The sequence below is a fragment of the Macrosteles quadrilineatus genome, unplaced genomic scaffold (genome assembly GCF_028750875.1).
Source record: "Macrosteles quadrilineatus isolate MER2022 unplaced genomic scaffold, UCM_ALF_1.0 Scaffold_9__3_contigs__length_116548681, whole genome shotgun sequence".
Taxonomy (NCBI): domain Eukaryota; kingdom Metazoa; phylum Arthropoda; class Insecta; order Hemiptera; family Cicadellidae; genus Macrosteles; species Macrosteles quadrilineatus.
In genome coordinates, this window is record NW_026542602.1 from 40,046,215 (window position 1) to 40,068,736 (window position 22,522).

Sequence of the window (22,522 nt, forward strand, 5' to 3'; positions counted from 1 at the left end):
AAGAATAACAAAACCTGTTGTTCCAACTTAACTTTAATGCAAAAATCCTTAAATGTTAACATTGAAAACTGCAAAAGTAACATATTATTTTCTCATAGCTTAGATTAATATAATATAACTGTTTACATTCTAGAAAACATAACAAAAACACAAATTTCATTTTGCATTTATAAATAAAACCAATCGAGAGAACAAGATTAGGAAACACTACAACACAACTTATTAATGTACATTAATTAATGTTAAGTACAAAACTTAAAGAACTCATGAACTAACATAATGAAACACTATATTGTCCATGTTAACAAAACTATCTTCACAAGGCAACTGTGGTTTGTTTATAGCAGAGGAAGTAACAGAGGAGTTTGAAGTTTTTCAAGTTTGATTGGTTGTAAATCATCTGAAGATCTACTTCCAGTGTTGTTTGGGCTGGAACAAAATACCAGATTTAAACTATTACAAAATCATAATTGCTTTTGTTAAGATAATTTCTGTAGTATAAATAGATCTGGTGATCTAAGTTGTCCCAAAGAACATTAGACTAATCAGACTGTGATTGTTTCAATCTCATTTAAAAGGCTACCAGTATTGAAACAGACCTGATTACAGCCGATTCTTTGCTGCCATGAACAGGGTAGAGCAATGTGTTAAGTGGTTTGATTATTACGTGACGTAAACATTCCGCTGAAAGATTGAGCATATAGCAGCAACCTTGGTGCTCAATTAATTTATAACCATGGGTCATTGTTATGATGAATAACCTAAACAAATTAGGAAAGCTAAAGATGTATGCTCGACAAAAAATACCTAAAGCTTAGGACATCCTGGCCAGATCACAGGAGTGTTCACCACAGGCCATGGCTTTCTGAAACTGCTTGAGGATCTATAATGGAGATACTGCTTATAGAAAATGTGAGCAGTCCAAAGAGACGAGAGATCATCTACTCTAAGACTTTACATCTCTGAATGAGGGAAGGGAAAGCACTATTGGAACAATGAGAAGGGGCAGAAACCTTCCTCAGGAGGAGCTCTTGGGCACTGCAGTTCATCAAGCAACTCAAGTTTGACGGGTTCTGACGCACCAAGCGGGGAGTACAAAAAGCCCATGTCCTGATGTGCATCAGGACAAGGTCCTCCCCGACTCAAATCAATCAATCAATCAATCATTCAATGGAAAACCTGATAAGGACTTACAAATCTGGATGAAATATGTTTGTTTGTTTTAGCTGATTTTAGTTGTAAATAGTTAACGATGGGACGGGGTTGGTAGATTTTATCAGCCACAAAGTAGTAAAATAGTTAAATATTTTTCTTTTAGTAAAGAGTTGAATTAGGTTGTAAAATCGTTATAAGTACAGTAAAAAAAAACTGAATTTAAGATATACTTTTTTCAAAATTGACCCAGTTGTCCTTGATCATTGGGCATTTAATCATTTCTAAAGAAACAACTCTTAGTCAGTAACAAAGCTACACAAAGCATCTAACATTACTCTACACTGATTACTTGCTCATATTTGGGTTAAAATGCACCCAGTTCTGCCCTATCTCAATTGGTATTGGTAGTATGGTAACGACTCTTAAGTTAGGATTAGAGTTCATAATTCAATGATAAAATAACTATTAAAATTAACTTACTGCATTATGCAATATGCAAAAAGTAACAAAGAAAACATTCATAAATTAATTGCTTTGGCAATAATTGAAGGAGAGGACGGAAACATTCTCTAAACTTTTAGTAGTACAGTAGTTTACTTTCACTTATCCATAATGTGTTTCTCTCTGTAACCACAAAATGTTTTGAGTCTTTTCTATAAGACTTTGTTTTTAGTGAAGTACATTTCCTACAAAGATGTTTTAATACTTAATTCCGAAATGGCGACCATACGAATGTAGGTACTTTAGCCAAGTATGAATGGAGATGAGTGTAGGAACATGTATAAAAGACAAGCAAACATATTTATTATTTTTGCACAACTTACCCACTTCTCTTCCCTCTACGGCTATACTTTCTCTGAGACGATAACTGACTGCTGTATAATCCCATCCAGTCTAATTTTACAAAATCAAATGGCTCAAACAGATCACTGGTGTTATATCCAAGAGGTTTGTGGTTTCTATACAAGTTCGTGTTGTAACGATTTATTGACTCACTGTGTTTAGCAACCATCGGAATATCTTGGATATTGTACTGTTGCAAGATCCAGTCAACAGTTTTCATTATAGTCATACTTCTTTTGAAATTGATATCATCCTCCACTATTGGTCTTATATCTGTATTTTGATCTAAAACTTCATCCCCTAGAAGCTTTCCATTGAGCAAGTTTACAACAAATCTGAATGGTTCTGTATCCTCGGTGTCTTCTGTTGCCAAAATATCTTCAATAGGAGGAATCTTTAGGATTATTCTATCGAGGAACTGTTTAGGCGTATGAACTTTTGGTAGTAAAAGGTATTTATTGATTAACCCGTTCAGTTCTCGTAAAAAAGGAATTGCATCCTGTAAATAAACGTACTGACGCAAACACTCATCTGCACTCTTCAAGCAGTCACTTTGAAGTACAGCGTATATCTGCAATACAAGTTTGAATCAATTAAAAAAAGTAGTAAAAAAATCTGTAAAAAAATAGAATTATAACTTTCTAAAATCTTAGAAAATAAGACTTAAGTTAAAATTCAATTCAAATTTCCTAGGCAAAAAGGTATTTTGCAAAGAACACTAAAGCAGCCTGCGTTTATCTGAATAGTTTATAAAATAATAATAAATTAAGATCATAATCTTGTTAAAATGGGTTTCACAAGACTTGTCATAAGCTTACATCTTCCCACACTTACACAATATTGAAACTGATCTAACCTCGTTGCAGATTGTATGAATTGTAGCGGTGCACTCGGAGTGGAAAGGCATGTAATTCAGCCGATGCATAACTTCATTCACAAAGCTGGTGATCAAAAGTATCACTTCAGACAACAATTTACCTAAAATGTATTAAAATCAATAGCTTATTCACAATTGAAGAAGTCCAAAGAAACTCAACAAGTATAAAAGTGTTTTGGGAAATAAAAGTTTTTGGCCTATAATAAGTCATAGCGCTGTTTGAAGTTCCTATGGTACTTTGATATTATACGGAGGCCAGCCTTATATAGCGCGCTGCGGCGGTTATGTTAGGTTGGGTTATCATAAATAAAAAGTATGACTCATCTGGTATTGTTCTGATTCATTACAAAACGAGGAAAGTCCTACAAAGATATTTAAATGATAACTCAACCTAACATAACTGCCCTGCTGTAAAATATGACAGCCTCGGTATAATACCAAAGTACCGTTTTTACTTTCTAAGCAATTAACCCATACAAATAATTTAATAAGTCCATTTGATTGAGAGAAAAAAAATGGACAACGTAATCATTGAGAAGACATACAAACCTTTATTTTCATTGTACAACAAAATAAGAGCAAGGTTTAAAACATGTTCAACACAAGGATTTAAGGGGATTCTTTTGGAAAGAGATAGGCATCTGCCAGCTCTCCTCAGAAAATTAGGGGTTTGTGGTAGACACAAAAAGTATTGCCGTGTCCGTACCGGTACCACAGATTGTTACTTAATCCTAAGTTATTGAACAAAACTTCAGTGATATATTAATAAAAGACTAATAGTTTTGCTGGAGGGATATTTTTTGTAAAAGACTCTGGAATTTCTCTCTTTAGGTAAGCTAGCTAACTCTGTCCTTGAAAAAATCTTTATTGAGCCACACAACATGTCCTTATGCAACACTAGGATATGTACATATGTACACAAGTACAGTAGCCTACCTACTAAAAGGTCTTAGTAACTTATAATAAAAAACTACTGAATAAATTAATGAATAAGTGCTTTTATTTGCAGATTAATTGAGTACAATGACATTCTTAGCACTACATACAACAATGATCATTATGATCGTCTGTTGTGGCTGGCGTACCTGGTCATCAGCACCTAACTTTAATAAATAAGTTACCAAACAGCAATAATAAAATTATAATATAATTAAAGTAAACTAAACCGGTAAAAAGTAACCGGTTAAAGTAAACCGGTACTTCTAAAAAAAAATTAAAAACAGAAACAATACTTTTTTGAAATAAAGATATTTTAACAAAAAGAACATATATATTTTAATAACAATATAGTTAATTAATTAAAATAACCTTTACTTTTTTGTTTTTTTTAACAAAACAATACATTTTTCTTCTAGAGATATTTTTATAAAATAGAATATAAAACAAATAAAACACTTTCTAAGACTTTACTAATAACTAATGAACAAAATATAAAAAAAACTACTTATGTTGACTCACCTACATAACAAAGATATTGAACTTTCTTCCCCTTTTCAGAAAATTTGAGTTTACCAATTTGCCAGACATTCATTAAAAACAAAGTGAATTCTTTAGTATATTCCTTTTCTAAGACATCTTCCAACCCTAAATATTTTATGTGGACCCCTTCTTTAAGAAAGAAACCGAATTCTTCTTTTAAACCATAAAAAATATCCAGCAGCTGATTACATTCTATTTGAAGTGAGAAGAGTCTGTGAGATTCATATTGGAGAATGTTGATCTGAAACACAAATTTTTTTGTTAATAATTGTCAAACAAAATACTCATAAATTATATTTAGGGGCCCAGCGGTTTAAGTGATTAGACCTCCGCTCTTTTCTAGGGGCCCAGATTAAGTTAACAGTCTGTGATGTAACCAATTATAAGTTACTTTATACAGACATCTAAGTTAAACTACTATTTTTTTTAAACTAGGCCTAGATATATATTTGTAAGTACCGATCTAATTACGAACAACATGTAAAAAACCCCTAAAGTTAACTTATTAGCCTACTGTAATTTTTGTTGCTGATGATTTGACATTGTACGAGGATGAGTTGTTGAGTTGTAAATAGGTTACATGGACAATCTGTATAATCAAATGTAAAATCATAGGCAAGCATGTTTCTTGAAACCCCTTTTTCTCAGCTCATCATGTGCATCACAGAGAAAATCTATGCGTATTTTATTTTATTTAATTTTGTTATATTGTTTATATTGTTAGAAAGATTGAAAGATATTTTCCTGTAGGTTGCAGAATCCCTTTATAAATTACTGCAATTAAAAGTGGGGCCAAAAACAACCGAACTAATATAACTAACTTTATATAGATTATTTCATTCCATGTATCAAGTTTGGTTAATTAGTTAGGTTAACCTAACCTAAATAAAGGAATGAAATAATCAATATGTTTAATAATCTATACAATATTTTCATTCGGTTGGTACAGTATTTGGCCTCATTTATGAAAGTCTACCCTAAAATAAGTTAGACTCAAAAATATGTAAAAATGAATAAAAAAAATAACAGGCTAATTGGTTGTCATTACTTACTTAGTGGTAACAAAATAATATAAACAGAAAATCAAAACAAATGGAAGAAATTCCAATCACATGTTGTGGGGTGAAAATAGAGAAGTCTGCAACATAGGTATACATTACACAAATTTTTGGTTGAGTTTTCAACCACTGAACTCCTCTAGTGAATTAATGACTAGGCCTACTATAATAAATGGATCCTTTTTTTAAGAGGTGATTTATAATACCTTTACCAATAAAAGCAAGCCCTCCACTCTGACCCTAGTCCCAAATAGGTAGGTATTTGACAGTCTTGTGTATTCTAAACAGGCCCGGTCTGGCCAGGGCGGCTGGTCGGCGATCCCCGAGGGCCTCTGGCTCAAGGGGGCCTCCAAAAGCCAAAAAATCAATTCAAAAAAATTTAGTTATAATAAAAAATATTTTGTTTTACTGTTTTACTGTCACAGCGACGTAGTCTTGCATAAAACTATTTATAAACAACACTCTTTTTTTAATTGAATTACAGTTAGGGGTAGTCCCTAAAAACAGTGATAGTCACATAGTGATAGTACTAGATCTTCTACTATCCTAGTCACCGATTTCACTGCAACGCACCGTTCGAATCAGCTCAGTGCCCAGCGCTCCGCGCCGTGCTGGCGCGTCTGCGCCCTTAACCTGTCTGGTGTCTGGACTCAAGCAGACAGCTTAGCGCTTGTACTAGTATAGTGATGGGACAAACGACTGGAAAAAACTATCGACAAGTCAATCTGTCAATCGGTTGTTTTTAAAACCAGTGGTTTTTTCAGTCGAATGAAAACCCGAGTGAATTCCACTACAACAACAACTGGTGGCGTTCAATCGGTGCAGTGGTTTCAGTCATTGCAAAGAAAATTATCGAATATAATTTTACTTTAAACATTGGAGTTTTCCCGCTTGATTCCTATTGTTTGTTGTCATTTGCATTAATATTTTGTTACTTTGGTATAAAACGTAATACAATGACAACATTTACAATTAATTAAAAATTTTTAGTTTATTACATGACTGCAAGATTTAAATTATTCAGTAGGTCTAATGTCTCTAACTCAGAATAACAAATATTCCTATTTATTTGTTACCGGTACCTGGTTTTTAAAACAGATTTTACTACAGGCATTAAAATCTAAATCATCAGTATATAAAACACAGTGTCTTGGCAATTTTATATTTTGAAAACAACAAAAATAAATGCAATTACATTTTATATACCATCCCTAAAAACTGTTCCCAATTCCTATCCGTCAGTTTATCTACAACTGATTTTATTCGAGTATAGTGTTACGACTAGTTTCATCACCGACGACTGTTTCCAGTCATTCCTACATACCGTAGTGGGTTATGACCTATTGTTACAAAAGATTACTAACATGTGAATCGTTCAGTTTATAAAATGAAACGTGTGCACCCAAGTGGCGCAAGTAAAATAAAAATGGATAGGAAATCTTTCAAAATAAAAACAAATTAAAGTCAAACTGTTTGAACTTATGGTTAGCAGGTTAGCTGGTTTCAGTTCCGATTCTGCTAACAATGAGAAGTCGCAAACAGGCAGGCGGAAATCATCAGAAGTTTTTTGTAAGCCTTACAACATTTAAATTAAAATACTTTTGATTAGTTCTGTTTGTCTTTGTTGCTGAAGTACAACTATGGAGTAAAATGTGTGATAAACAGTAAATGCATTCATAGATGTATTCAAAAGTGGTACGTGATATGCTTTTTTTCCATGTATGGCAAAAACTCCAAGAACTAGGTTTTGGTCTTATTTTTAAATTGAAGACTTGAAACAGTTTTAAGAATAGGCCTTTAAGTTTTATGGCAGCTGTAGAGGTGAATAGAAATACGAGCAAATTGTATATCAAATTTAAATTGATTGATACCTTGGAATTAGATTTATAAATACATAGATTTTAATTTATGGAAATTTAGCAATTATTAATTTAATCAAAATTATCAAAAACCTTTAAGCATTTAAAACCACCTTAGGCCCTTTTTATGCACCTGCGGCATGCAGCAAACATATGCTAACTAATTGTTGCCGTGAGAGCACCCCATGGTCCTTGTTTTATTCCTGGCTGGGGGCCTCCAATGGAGCCAGACCGGGCCTGATTCTAAAACAACTTTAGATGCCCTATACCCTTTCATATCATCCTCTGGTTGCTCTTTGTCTTTGCTTTGCTTAGATTTTTGAATAAAGTGTAAAGCATTTACCAAATACCTAACTTGGAGAGAAAAAAAAAACTATGGAGAAAAGTTTATCCATGCAAACAGCTAAGTTTATCTTAAAAATCTAAGAAATAAATTCACTTACATATTGTTTGGTTTTCCAAACTAATTCACAACAAATATTGTTACTTCTATAAAAGTGATCAACAAGGTAAACATCCATTGCTAAAACTGTTCAAAATGTTTCTTTTCTTTGTCTTGTGTCTTTATTATGATGTTCCACTCTACCCAACCCAGTCTACCCTGACAATAATTAATTTCAAATAGAACAGCTGATAACTGCAAATGCAACAAAATAACAACAATATAAAAATATAGCTTTTGGGACTTTTGAAATATTATTGTGAGCTGCAGTGTTGCCAACATTCTAGGTTACATCATACATTAAAAATATACTCTCGATATACAATGTATTGTGTTTTACACTGGCTGGTTAAAAAGGCAAAAATATATATTTTACTAGCAGAGTACCAGTCCTTCGTGAGGGGTTGGCATAAGTATAAAATGCTTATTGAAGTTATTCTCAAGCTTTGCGTTTTCAATGAGAGAGGACACAGTTTGATATAATTTGCTTCTTTAAATTTACGGTATACAATAAGACATAAGATATTTATTGCCGTTGATCATTTTTACATGAGATGGGCATGGTCAACATAAATATATACAGTCAATAACATCAAATAATATCAATAATATCGATAATAATCATCAATAATATCTAAATATATTTAAATTAAAACTAAAGTTGCAACTCCAGCCTAGTACCCAAACAATGTATTATACATCATTTTACCATAGCCATAATGTTCTACTACTTCACCCAAACAATAGAGGAAAATAACTTATAATAAAACCCAAAATATTACAAACTAGAAATTAAAAACATATAAACATAACTGTTGACAATCCTACTTTGACATTTCTCATTGCGTTTTCCAGTTTTTTGTTGCTGCTTAGTTCAAACTAGCTGTTTTCATAAATACAAAAAATAATCGAGCCGCATCCTGTTGGTAAATCTTATAATTTTAATGCTTTTGCATATTATCATAGAAGCAACTTTTTTTGATGAAACAACCTGACCGAATTCCCTTTAAATATGATGTTTAACACAAAGTGCTCTTAGTTTGACATGGGGAACTACAGAGCCACGGCCGCCTTTAACTCCACCAAGGCCTTCGAAGTGGCAACGTCGCAAGTAGGCACTCAGTGCAAGTAGGGTTGTAAAAGCTGTTTTGTTTGGAATCGGCCAATGGTATTTGTGTATTTACGAAAGCTTGGTTACTGGACGATGAAAATATTGACTCTGCTTTAAATGTACTGATATAGATTTTCATTCCATATTGTTTTATAAGTATGTTTTATAGATTTAATAAATTTAGGTTCATAAATTTATTTAAAACAATAAAGTGGGAATTATAGAGCTGATGTCACCTGTCTGCCATGTTATCTTATGGGACGTCTGATACTAAACAACCCTACTTGCGACGTTGCCAATTCTACCAGGCCGCGGCCTGTTAAAGGCGGCCGTGCACTGGGGCGGAGGCCGAAAGGATTTTTAATCCGCTTAAAAATTTACAGATATAGGCTAGATTTTTAATTCATATTGTTTCGGTTTTCAATTCTGTATGTTTATTATCAATATTTTAATAAATTTATGTTCATAAATTTGAATTTAAATCAATAAAGTGCGAATTAATGAGCTGATGTCACCTGTCTGCCATGTTATCTTATGCGGGACGTCTGTCACTGAACAACACCACTTGCGACGTTGCCAATTCTACCAGGCCGCGGCCTGTAGTTAAAGGCGGCCGTGCTGTCACTAAACAACACCACTTGCGACGTTGCCAATTCTACCAGACCAGGCACAGACTCATCTTCATAAAGCCCCCCACACACTTCCAGACCAGACCGTTTGGTCTGGCGTCTGGCACTTGTCTTATCGTGTGTGGAGCTGTCCGCAGACAGATTTTCTCGGACCAGACTGTCTGCGTGTCTGATGTTCCCCCACCACTATTTTTGTCAGGTCTGTGAGTGTGTAGCACTGTCTGTCAGACGGCCGACCGTCGCGACAGGTTTCATCGATGGTTTCATCCATTTGTTGGAGTTCTCACCACGGTGTCTCAATTACAAATGTTCAAATGTCTGGTCTGGGAGTGTGTAGAGCCGTCCAAGATGGTCTGGCAGTGTGCGGGGGGCGGGGGGCTTAACAAAGGAGAAAGCAGACGATGACGTTTGTACTCGCTAGACGGAGACGTCATAATAATACTGTTTTTCGTTTTTCCTTTCAGCAGCCGCTTCGCTATTTTCGTTGTCTTTGACAACTTTCCGTCAGCGTGTTTGCTGCCGATATCTGAGGAAGTCTCGCTTCAGTCTTATTAACTTTAATTAATTTAGATTTAAAATACCTGAAAAATGGCGAAATATGATTTGACCAGTCAATTAGCACCATACTTGGATCGCCATTTAGTCTTTCCCCTCTTGGAGTTTTTATCGGCGAAGAAGGTAGGCTATTACAAAGTTTGCTTTATAGGTTAGGCCTTATACTCTCAACATATTGAACTTCATTGTTACTATTATAATTCTCTACTAATCCTATATATTATGCTATTTTATTTGTTATTTTTCATTGCTATATCAATGCCGTTTTTGTCTCATATCCGTCCCATTAGCATTATAGAATTACATTTTTGGGTTCAAGGTTCTAGGGCTTTTAACCTATGTTAGGCCTAAGTGACATGATACCTGCCACATACAATTAGAGAGTTTTTGCACCTTTGTGAAAACCCGTTAATCGCAACTACTAAACGTTATAGCGTTTGGCGTTTAACATGTTGGAGCATCTAGCCACCCATAATTTTGAGTTTTTGCATCTCCGCGGAAATTACATTTAACGCTACCGGCAACACTATACCTAAAATGGAACTAGGCCTAAAGATAAAGGTGGTGTATTTATCAATGCTTAGAGGTTAGGATTGTTTATTATACTTGGCTACGATTCTTTTGTAAGTTATGGAGAGGGCATTTTTAACTTTATTAACTTAGCTTTAGGAGCTATTATAATTTTAATAGCCTACTTTAAGACTTTTCATTGAAATGGTGACCATACAAAGTAGCCTAGGTATTTTAAGCCAAGTAACTTAGGCCTATGAATACTTAACTGGGCTGCACTTTACTTTACGTCCTACAGTCATTCGAATGAAAATATCGATTACAGTACCTATTTTGATTGTTTAATTCAATATATCGTTTGGTTAGGCTAACCTTACCTAACTAACCAAAGGATATAACCTATCAAATAATCGATAACTTATACCGATCGATATTTTTATTCGAATGAGTGTGCAGCCCTGATCTGATCAAGGTTCTATGGTTTTCATTCACATAGAACTTCTTTTAATATCACTATTTCATCATTTAGGGTGAATCTCTGAAAAGAATCCATAACTTATTGAAGAAAACTTACAAGCAAAAAATCTAATCACGCTTAAAAAATAAACTCAGCATATACTTCCAACTTAGTTAAATGTTTAATTGTCTACACTTAACAGCTGGGACATACCGTAATGCATTAAACATTCTAAAAATTACTTTTAAATAACTTAGGCTACCTATTTTATGTCGCACATAGGCTGACATTAACTTTCTAAAAACTTTAGGAGGAGAGACTTAATTTTATTAAGTTACTAATTAATTTACCAGTCAATAAATAAGCAAAACCCTCTGATTCACTTCCGGACACGGATTCACTTCTGGGGAGATTTACAAGGTTATTAAGAGAAAGCGTAGTTTTCTGTGGAAAAGAGTGATTTATGGAGATATGGGATAATTCTTTCTAGAAAATTGGATTTTCCAAAAAAAGTGAATTTTAGTCGATAACTGATAACTTAACAGTATCAAACTATTGTAGTTAATTTATGTGTGCGTGTAGTCTTTGTTTTTGTGTTTTTTTTTCGTACTATTGAAATGAAATGAAATGAGATTTATTTTCCTTTGAGCACTGTACAAAATGCAATGGGCATCGTCAAAAAATACAATTGTCAATATATACAATCACTACGGTATATACAAAACTTAACCTAAGAAAAACCAAGCAAACACAGCACGCAAAATAGGCCTAAACTACTAGATTTTGCTTGAATGTTAGGTAGCTCAAGAATCTTGACTCTTTGAAAAAAGAAAATATACCTACAACAACGGAAATATTAAACAACGACACATTCTATTCCCTCACCAGAGGGTCAACTACGAAGGCCAATGAATAATAATGAATAATGAATACTATAATTTATTATTTTAAAATAAAAATTTGTTATAACTTAACTTAAGCGCTATGAAATACACTCATTGTTGATGCTCAGGGCTTTCAGACGCTAATGACTGGACTGTCAGCTGAAATAACCTTGATGACAAGTTAAGTCACCCTCAACTAGAAGAGCACCCTCAATAAGCTAGCACAACTGTTTCCCTATTCCCCTTGAGATACTTCTTATCAAGGTTCTAAGTTAAAGGCTAATCTTATTATTATTCATGTTTTAAACGTATTTTAATAAGTAGGTAGCACCTTCAGTACCTGTAACCTACAGATGCCTATGCTAACGTACTCTACTGATCAATGTGTAACTAGCCTGTACATCCACACTATTATTATCAGGCTACTGATGCTTTACTACTGTAGCTATATATGCCTAACTAATGTTGTAATTAATTTGCAGTACTGTACAATAATTTACCTACATTTATTTACAGATCTATAACGAAAATGAGATCCTCCAAACAAAGCTGAACATTTTAAACAAAACTAACATGGTGGATTACATTCTTGAGATCCGTCAGCAACTCAATCTTACCGAGGACGAATCCGAAGTGAGTAGCCTAATAATTTATTGCCTACTATTTATTAGCCTACACTTACAATAACGCCAATGACTTGTAAAATGGTTGAATTAGTAGAACGCTTTCATCATGATTACAAAGTAACCAGATGATTGAGCTTGTTAAATAGCTATTTACCTTAAACAATTGTAGTAAGAGCATTTTTACATGACGCAGGTGAATGTTGTGCAACGAGCGGAAGCGAGTTGCATAATTTACCTAAGTGATGTAAACATGCTCTTGTGTAACGTGTAACGTACAAGATTTTACCTGACCCGACAATATACAGGAGGTTACGAACAATATTTTTCATTTATCCATTTCACTCATCTTCTAACAGTAACGTTCATTTACAAACAAAAGCTAGGTTAGGAAAATTCTTCAAAACATAACAATAAAATTCAAGCGCACAGCTGATTTCTAGCATTGAACGTTGTTGGCTCCATAGAGATGTATTTTTTAAGTTTAGCACTCAATGTTACTTAAATGAGTTTCATTACCTCACCGAGTGAGCTTTTTCAACTTTAGATCACTTGAGAAGTAAAGAAGTTGTATACATCACGCAACTGCTCGCTAACAGATGGGATAGGGAAGTTTAACATGGCGGGTTAGGTAAAAGTCTTAAACTGCTAAGTAAAATGAACTATTAAAGATATTTGTCATTTTATTTTTATTTTTTCATTAGTGTGTTCATCAACATTATTGGAAGTTGTTAGGTTTATTATTGCAATATTAACTTTTTAAAGAACAAAACTGCTAGCATTTAACGCTGTTAATCTTATAAAAAAAATAATGGAATGTTTTTTCATAGCCCATAAACGCTCTGCAAAAGAAAAGAGAACATGTTTTGGAACAACTCCAGCAACTTCAGAGTGAAGCCCAAGTCGTCATCGGCATAATGAATAATGAAGAGGCAAGCAAAAGTCTTGACGGAATGAGAGACTCAAAGAGTATAACTCACTTCTTACAAAATGAATATGGAGTGAGTAAACATCATTATAAACTAGACCTTAAACTTTATTTTCTGTTTTATGCTTAGTGAAGAAAAAGCCCTACATGTGTTAACATATACCAACCTATTATGAGGACTAGGCTAATATTGAATTGATGACAATAATAGGCCTACAAACAGATTGATCTCATTGTAATGCTATTTGTACTTTGTATAAATTAGTAAACATTTGCGGGGGGCATATTTAGTATTGTGGTTAGAGCGCAATACTTCTTACGTGGAGGCACAGGTTTAAAGCTGTCTGTCGGCAACGGTTTATAAATAACAAATGATAATGACATGGACAAACAGTATTTAGGAGCCCACCCTCAGTTGCAGTTTAGAAAACTATTATGTGGAGACAATTGTGCTGTAGTGAAAACGCCCAATATTGCACGACTTTTTACAAAAAAATAGTGCAATATTTTTAAAACTGTCTCATACTACCACCTTTGAGTAGTAGCAGTAGATAGTAATAACCCCTAGTGAATAGTAATAGTCTATCAAGGAATAAGTTACCACTTTGAGGCTAGAATGGCCATCATAATTGTACTAATTTGTTGTTTTTCAGCTCAAACCAGAAATGATGGAGAGTCTGTACAAGTTGGGGAAGTTCAGATATGAATGTGGTAACTACTCCGTTACTTCAACACTCCTCTACTTCTACATAAACGTCATGCCTACCACAGACAAGGTAAGATTAAAGCAGAGATAGAGTTTCAGTGATATAATTGTTGTTTTAAGAGTAACTTTCTGTAATTTCATCTCAAACTATTGTTTATGTTATGTAAAGATCCTACCAATTATTCTCTTACACAGAAGAGCCAGGCTCTTGAACCTACAGTCTGCAAGCAGATTTTTTTCCGGATCGCAGAAAGTCAGCATTGGTTAATGAAAAAAAAACTTATTGCTAACACCGATCTTCTCCCGTGACCACGTGAACAAACACCTATGTTCGTAATAGCATGATCGTCTCCCACGGTCGCAGCAATACTCGTCACCAGTGTTTGCGACCTTACGACATTCAAAGAGAACTAATGAAACGCCAGCAATGAATAGAGGCTTAGCCACAGGATATTGATGATGGAACTCTTGGCCCATACCAGATTTATTGCAATTCCTTGCAGGTGGTCCAAATCCTGGAAAGCCAGGGCTAGTCATGGGAGAAAATTCTGGTACGGTAATTGAAAGTCATTGAAATAATAGGCAAAAAGTCGTGGAAAGTGAATGAAGGATGGATTTGAGGGGATTTTTCAATGCTCTAGTCGGCCGTAACCCCCACTATCGTAGCATTTTTCAGGATTTTTCACAAATTTAGGCCTAAGACAATTCAACTTATTACAGTTGTATTAGTTTATGATTTTTGAGTTTGTATTAGCCTAGTTTAATACAATCTGTACCTACTTTATCTTATAATTTAATTTAATATTTGTAGGACAGTTACAACAGTAGTGTACCTAACTCATATTAAAATGTTACACCTTTATTATTACAACTCGGCCGGGTTTTCTTTTTTCCGTTCCTTATTACGAATAAGTTTACCATATTTTTGCAAAACTTATTACCCCAATGTTCTGTTAATACATATTTCATTATTTTCTATGAAATTACTTGTCTAGACAGTATTATTCGTGTTTGTATATGTTATATTATAATTTTTGAGTTTAGTCATGGAAATTAACAGTGTTGGGAAGTAGCGCGCTACAAGTAGCGACGCTACAGTAGCGCGCTACTTTTTTTGTAGCGTTAGCTGTAGCTACGCTACTTTTAAGATTTTGTAGCTTTAGCTGTAGCTAGCTACATTTTTTAAGTAGTTGTAGCGGAATTTTAGCTACTTTTCTCGCTACATTAACATTGTTTGAGATAGTGATTTTTATCATAACCTCAACCTTACGTGAAACCTTTCAAACTGAGATTTTCAAAAAAATTAGGCCTACTTTCTTGGCTTCATACAGCTGGTTGCAGCCGTTTCATTCCCTATACAACGTTGTGTGGACATGGATGCCATTAAATTAGTGTTATCCACATTTTTGGCTCTCATTTCCTTAATTTACTACTCTATGATTACTGTCCTGTCAGATTAAATAAAATCGCTAGATGCAGACGACTTTTAAACGTTACCGGTGTCAAGACAAGCTATTGAATGCTTGCAAGTGATTGACAGGGGAATTAGTAATCAATTTAGTTTCTTTATTATATCGATAGTGTTTCAACTTGGGTTTTAATGGAAACCAACACTAAACCTTAAAAAAATGAGAAAGCTGGTCTATCAACCTTTGCTTCAGCTGTTGATTGTGGTTCATCACAAGCCCTTCCTTGGTTAGATTACGAAGATTTTTCAAAGGTTTACTAAATTAATAAAGAGGAAATTACCTGATGTGTTTTAAGATATGCCTAGACTAAATGATAATTGTAACGAAAAATTCTCCATATCACACGAAACTTACATTGAAAAAATAGCATAGTTTGCTCCTTCTAACAGCTCTTGTAATTCCTAGGCTATGCTATGGTTGAAGACGAATACCAAGTTCCAAGTTCAATTATTAAGAATATATCTGTTTAGTCCTTGCAAGAACAAGCCTACTATAGCCAACTTGTTACATAGCCAACTATGCCTACGTTTTATTTTTACCTTACAAATTTCAACATGTTTAAATTAAAAGCCGATTTCAGAATAAGGTGCTGAATACTGTTTTCTGTACCAACTAGGTTGAAGCACAATTTGCCCTATACATAATGACAATAAATAACGATTTCTTGACATTGAAAAGTGTTATTCATAGAAAAAGTAACTTATCACTATGGTTAAAAGTTATAGCAATGTCGTTTTTAACTTTAAAAGTAAAGAAAGGCATTAAACTCCAATTTCAGTAGGCTAGGCTCTGTAACACAAAAAAAAGTAGTTTTAAATAGTCGTTTTACAGTTTTATTGGTCTTAATTGTTGATATAAGACATCTATAAATGAATCTATATTAAAGAAATAAAATTAGCTTTTAAAATAAAGTTTGGTTGTATGCCCTTTGAACTTAATGAAATTTACATTTACCTAAGATGCCTAAAAAATAATGCAATATTTAAAAATAAGTAGCCTACTAAATATGATGGGACACCCAACTATTTGGTTCTGTTGTTGTAATGTTAGGTTTGTAATGCTAACAAATTAAATACAATCTAGGAATAATTTGTTTTCCAAGTAATGTTAGATACAATCATTGACTATATATACCTGTAGGTATATATAGTCAATGATACAATACTGACATTTTTTGTTTTAATGTTTGTTCAATAAAAATGTAGTTGCAATTAATTTTACATTTACCTAATGTGCGTGGAATAAAAAGTAACGTCTTTGGAAAAGTAGCTAAAATTGTAGCTGTAGCTACATTTCATTGTAGCTGTAGTTGTAGCTAGCTACTTTTTCGGAACTGTAGCTGTAGCTGTAGCTAAGCTACTTTTTTGGAAATGTAGCAGTAGTTGTAGCTAGCTACATTTTAAAAGTAGCTTCCCCAACACTGGAAATTAATGACAAATTTTCTGTGGACACCCTGCTTTGTCATTTTTTTGTTCAACAAAGTTCAGTACGATTCCTGGTATCCAGGTTGGCTTGCTGTCGGGTGTATTGGGGTAACTACTTGAATGCATTAGGGGACAAGTTGTCATCTAGGAAAAGTAAACATTGAATTTAGTTGACAAACTTTGATCACTAATTTGCGTATGTTACAGAACTACTTGAATGTATTGTGGGGCAAGCTGGCGTCTGAGATCTTGCTACAACAGTGGGACAGTGCACTAGAGGAGCTCAACAGACTGCGGGACTTCATAGATTGTAACAGCTTCGGCTCCACACTGCAAGTGTTGACCCAACGTACCTGGCTAATACATTGGAGTTTGTTTGTGTTCTTCAACCATTCCAAGGGACGAGACCTCATCATCGACATGTTCCTCTACAAGAATAAGTGAGTGCTCTATTTAACTACAGTAGAGTTTTTTAATACCCTTTGCGTCTTGTAGGCTACAGTAAAACCAAATTAAAGGCCACTGCTGTTCAATATCGTAAAATATTCATAATTTTTACTCTGTTGTTAAATTATTTTTGATTTTGTACAAACCTTACAAGAGCTTTTATCAAGCATATCTGTTTGAAAACATTAAGTGACAGGCTGATCTCTTTCAGCGTTCATTTGTCGTTTCCATTCCAACAGTTCCTACACAGTTGTACAAATCAAATCTTCCAAACATGTACCGATATGCATATTATGTTTACAGCACTTATAAGTTTATCTGAATCTAAAGTTTTCAGTCAAGTGCAAAAACAAAACAATAGTACAAAAACAACAACAAAATTAACAAAATTAAATTTTAGTAACAACATTTTTTAAAGTATATTGAAATAGACTAACACTATTTGGGTGGATACTCTTCTTACTTGCATAAACATATGACGAGTCTTCAAGAGTTACATGGAGGGGTCAACATCTTAAATTATGAATACTAAGTGATTACTCGGTTCATCGGAGGTCAAACCAGTGAGATTATACTGAAGATGAGTTTGTTACCGGATGGCGATGATTTCCAATTTGTCAGTAGGCCTAACACTAATAATGCTAATCAATGGATATTACATGTTTGTAATGATGATCTGTTGGTGATAGTTACCTGAATGCCATCCAGACGATGTGTCCCCACATTCTGCGCTACTTGGCAACTGCAGTGATCATCAACCGGCCTCGACGTAGCGCTCTCAAGGACTTGGTTAAGGTCATCCAACAAGTAAGTAGTGTAGCTAGATCCTACCATTTTCTAGCCGTGATGGCCATTGTTTAACAAACAAGCGTTTAATAGTTTAGGGGCTAGGCTTATGTCGACGTTAAACATTTAGTTCTATAAATTGTTGTTGATCCTTTCAAAGTGATGCTTAATCTTGTCTGTTTGGTTTGATTTGATGATTTGGAATGTTGTTTTTAACCCTCCGAGTGTCATGCGTCGCTGCAGCGACGCGTAACGCACTTTGTATAGTGTCGTGCGTCGCTGCAGCGACTCGCGAACACTGTTTACGGCGAAGGCTCTATGACTAACTGAATCGGACTGTACTGGATTGAGTTAGGTATCGTTCTGTCCGTAATATTCTAAGCTTTCTCCAGAGGTCTGTCTCTAAGCACTATTCATTTTAGTTCCGAAAATATTGTAGCAGACAGCTGACTGAGCTGACGTGCGTGTATTTGTAAACAGCTAGGTTACCCTCGGACCGATGACTGATGTGTTTTATTACGTTTATCATTGTTTTAGTGTTAAAAATCAAAAGTAGTGATATACGTGGTGCATTATAAGAAGATTTAAGTGGTTTTGAAGTGCTGGTTGATGATCCTGAAGAAGTAGGTAGTGATATTGATGTAAATTATCAGCCAGATTCCTAGCTATGGTTGGGCTATGCATTCTTAGCTAAACGCTATGTACTGAAATCTGTTTTTTGCCCATAACTTTTTTATTTGCAAATCTACTTCCTTATATTATTATAGATTTGTAATCCTCATAAAATTTAGAACAAAGTGGCTATTTTCAAATATTTATAGGCCTATAATTTATACAATTTCATTGAGCGCAAACTTATTTTTTTTTTGAAAATTTTCGAAATTATACATTTTTTTACCTAAAAAAATTTTTTTTTTTTTAATCTTCCTTATGTTTTATATATAATATTGAAGCCCAAGATTTTCCAAACAAAATGGTATATAGAACAGTATAATTAACATTGTTTTTAAGCTTCTCAGATCAGTTTTAATAAAACCTTGCAAATGAGCAAAAAATAGGCTGACATTAAGGCCAAAACACGTGACACTCGGAGGGTTAATAAACATATTATATTAGTGTGAGTTTATACTTTAAAGGCTATTATGTTTGAGTCTAGGCAAACGTTCCGTTGCAAATAGGCTAGTATAGCTATGGCTAACACATAGACCTAGGTATAGGATGTAAATGGTTAAGTCTTGTTGTTTGTTTAGTCATGGATCCACAACACGTTTTTTTACCCCCTTAAAATTTGGTGCCTCACATATTGCTTGCATTATTGAGGTAACCTAGAAATACAACTTTTTTACAAAGTAACACTTATAAGCTTGCTGTACAACTTTGCAGGAATCATACACCTACAAAGACCCCATCACAGAGTTCTTGGAACATCTTTATGTGAACTTTGACTTTGAAAGCGCTCGCCTCAAACTGCACGAGTGCGAGATCGTCCTGTACAATGACTTCTTCCTCATCGCTTGCCTCGAAGATTTCATCGAGAATGCCAGACTCATGATCTTTGAGACATTCTGTCGGATCCACCAGTGCATCAGTATTCAGTGAGTTGTGTCTATACTTTATGAGATTTATAATATTTTGTATTCGGTGGTGTTATTAATTATTTAGCTAAGTAAAAGGTATAATTCGGGTAAATTAAACATAATGGCTACTTATAAACTATTGAGCTGCGCCTAAAATACAAAATTTTTCAATTTTTATTTGTTATAGCTTAAAAAATAATACTTAATATAAATTCAGCTGGTTTTGTCATAAGAAAGCTCCCATTCTCTTTTTAATCTATCGAACACTCATCCTCTTTTCATCTATGCATTAAACTATGTGCCACGGTATGTTGGTGTAAAGCGACTAAGATCAATGTGATAGTTCGTTGAAAAGAAAAATAAGGGATTGAAAGAAATAAATGTTATACTTTTTGTCAACTCTTAATAATGTTAATTTTGAATTGCTTACAGTTTTATTGCAATTAATAACTAGGCCTATCCTATATTGAGTTCAAAATGATGAATTGTCACGACGGTCTTCTGACCAAAAATGAAGAAAAGTGACTTACTGATTGAAGAAAAAAACCACAAGGTTTAATTTAACTTAACACCATTCAAATTATTTTACATATCTTTTATTTCTTTACCATTAGAATTTTTAAAGGTGTTTGTTATGGAACAAGCCAAAATCTCGTCTTGTAACTGTCTAACATTTACCTTTTGTTAGATAGCATCATTAATAGATACCCCAATGCCTAATGGCAATGACCAATGACCAAGGGTCCGGTCCGTAAAGAACCAAACCAGCAATCTTCAGATTTCAAGGCTGGATCACTATAACCTTTCAGCTATCCATACAGATTTTTCCTTCATATTTTCACGTGTAGTTTGTAATACAGATAAATGAGTTTTGTAGGTTTAGGCCCTAGACATGGAAATAATGAATGTGCGTTTGTTAAAAAGTTCAACCCGTTTAGTTTCATACAGGAGATTGATTGGTAGGCTATTTTGGTGAGTTGTTTCAACATGGCATTCTCTAGGAACCATTTCATCTTGGTGATCAATGACTTCTCTGGTAGTCTATGATTTTTAAGTAATATTGACCTTGCAGGTAGATTCAATAGCCTATCTTGAGTAACTTGACGCGAGCAAAGAATTTAGATTTTGACATTTCTAGGAAACTATTATAATTTAGAATTAGAACATAATCCATCAAATTAACTGTACAGCCAACTAAACTGAGTTCACTTAAGAGAATCAAACTACTCATGGACAATGGAGAACAACAAGAGAATGGAGTAATCATATGTTGATTTGTATTGTAGGATGTTGGCGTCAAAACTGAACATGGAGCCTGATGAGGCAGAGTGTTGGATCGTCAACTTGATCCGTAACGCTCGCTTGGACGCCAAGATTGATTCCAAGTTGGGACATGTCGTGATGGGAGCACAACCACTCAGTCCCTACCAACAGCTGTTGGAGAAGGTAGACTCACTCAGTGTACGCTCAGAGGCTCTGCTCACACTCATCGAGCGCAAGCTCAAGTCTCGCACACAGGATGTGAGTATACTCTTACCTTTGTTGAGGTTTATTAGAGTGCAGATGTATTTACAGTTGTATGATTTCTTGGGGCTTCATATGATCTCTGTCACACACATTGAGGGACTAATCAAGTTGCACATGATACGGTAGTAAAAGTTAAAAACTGTGTATAGAAATTCAGTAATTAACTGAACTAACCAAAACTTCACATCATATCACATTGTAATATTCAAAGTTTGCTCATTCACCAAAAAGTATTCACCCATTTTATGAAAACGTGCAATGTTAAGAAACTCAGCACAACATAGGGTATGAGGAAGAGATTGAGAAAAACAGGATTGCAAACAGGTAATTGGGCAGTAATGTATTTTCCACTTTGTGTTGTGGGTATTAATGATTAACTGAATTCAAAAAGATGTTTCCCCTTAAAATACACCTGTTTACCCACCAAGCACTTCGGTATTATCTAAAAATGTAAACCTTAAAAGATTCTAATGTAAACTTTGCATCAACCATAATATAGCTGAGTTAAAATAAGGATGGAAAATGGCACCTTTTCACATAGTCTAAGATGATTTATTGAGTATTTTTAAGCTAAAAGGTCTATAATTAATATTAGAGATATTTTTGCATGCTGTTTTAAAAAGAAAATCGTTTATTTTTTTTATTTGGCCTACTATCATAACATACATTTTTACAAAAGTGATCAAACCAGTTTTTTTTTTTTTTTAGAAAAAATAAATTATAGTTTGTTTTGTTGTAACTAATAAAATATGCTTTGGAAGCTGAGGTAAAACAACGTGGTACATCTTATTCAAACTTGTTTCAGATTCGTTGGGGAGCACAGGACTTTGCAATCAACGCTTAGTCTCTAAAATAAGTTTATCTTTCAATAAAATGGTTTACTAAAATAAACTTCAAATTTATTTAAACTCCTCTGCCTCTCTGATACAATAATTAAAATGCCAAAAATAAAATCAATCACTTACAATTTTTTGGGAAGGAGAACTAAAATTCCAAGACAAGTGCTATTTTTTTAGCTTGTCAAAGACCACCCACAGTGCAACAGCTCTTTATCGGGAAGGTGGAATTAGCCTTCCAGTATATAACCGACTCTAGAAATTCTCGTAACCTCAATTTAAGAAACTAACCCCAACCCTCGCCCTCAGCTAGCTTTTATATATTTTGGCGGCCACATTT

The 22,522-nt window shown here is 34.1% G+C and overlaps 2 protein-coding genes across 2 annotated transcripts; one reads left to right on the forward strand and one right to left on the reverse strand.

Moving 5' to 3' along the window:
• Positions 1-262: 262 nt before the first annotated feature.
• Positions 263-7,852, reverse strand: LOC129004256 (uncharacterized). The gene is made up of 5 exons (XM_054432749.1): positions 7,715-7,852; positions 4,334-4,595; positions 2,855-2,976; positions 1,980-2,569; positions 263-429 (listed from the first exon to the last, which is right to left on the reverse strand). The coding sequence occupies exons 1-5, from the start codon at positions 7,790-7,792 to the stop codon at positions 339-341; spliced, it is 1,143 nt and encodes a 380-aa protein (XP_054288724.1). The 5' UTR covers positions 7,793-7,852; the 3' UTR covers positions 263-338.
• A 2,085-nt stretch (positions 7,853-9,937) lies between these two features.
• On the forward strand, positions 9,938-22,237 carry LOC129004309 (eukaryotic translation initiation factor 3 subunit E-like). Its single transcript, XM_054432841.1, has 9 exons — positions 9,938-10,131; positions 12,376-12,492; positions 13,313-13,483; positions 14,064-14,186; positions 17,217-17,449; positions 18,146-18,263; positions 19,626-19,837; positions 21,106-21,340; positions 22,152-22,237. Exons 1-9 carry the CDS (start codon positions 10,042-10,044, stop codon positions 22,188-22,190), a joined length of 1,338 nt encoding a protein of 445 aa, XP_054288816.1. The 5' UTR covers positions 9,938-10,041; the 3' UTR covers positions 22,191-22,237.
• The last annotated feature ends 285 nt before the right edge of the window (positions 22,238-22,522 follow it).

What these genes read in the sequence shown, in the direction of transcription:
- LOC129004256 (XM_054432749.1), bottom strand. Translation starts at nt 7,792, where the DNA reads ATGGATGTTTACCTTGTTGATCACTTTTATAGAAGTAACAATATTTGT. An exon ending in TTTGGAAAACCAAACAATAT is followed by an intron (nt 4,596 to 7,714) that starts GTAAGTGAATTT and finishes TTTGTGTTTCAG; the next exon opens with ATCAACATTCTCCAATATGA. An exon ending in CGTAGAGGGAAGAGAAGTGG is followed by an intron (nt 430 to 1,979) that starts GTAAGTTGTGCA and finishes ATTTTGTTCCAG; the next exon opens with CCCAAACAACACTGGAAGTA.
- LOC129004309 (XM_054432841.1), top strand. Translation starts at nt 10,042, where the DNA reads ATGGCGAAATATGATTTGACCAGTCAATTAGCACCATACTTGGATCGC. An exon ending in TCTTACAAAATGAATATGGA is followed by an intron (nt 13,484 to 14,063) that starts GTGAGTAAACAT and finishes GTTGTTTTTCAG; the next exon opens with CTCAAACCAGAAATGATGGA. An exon ending in ATGTTCCTCTACAAGAATAA is followed by an intron (nt 17,450 to 18,145) that starts GTGAGTGCTCTA and finishes TGTTGGTGATAG; the next exon opens with TTACCTGAATGCCATCCAGA.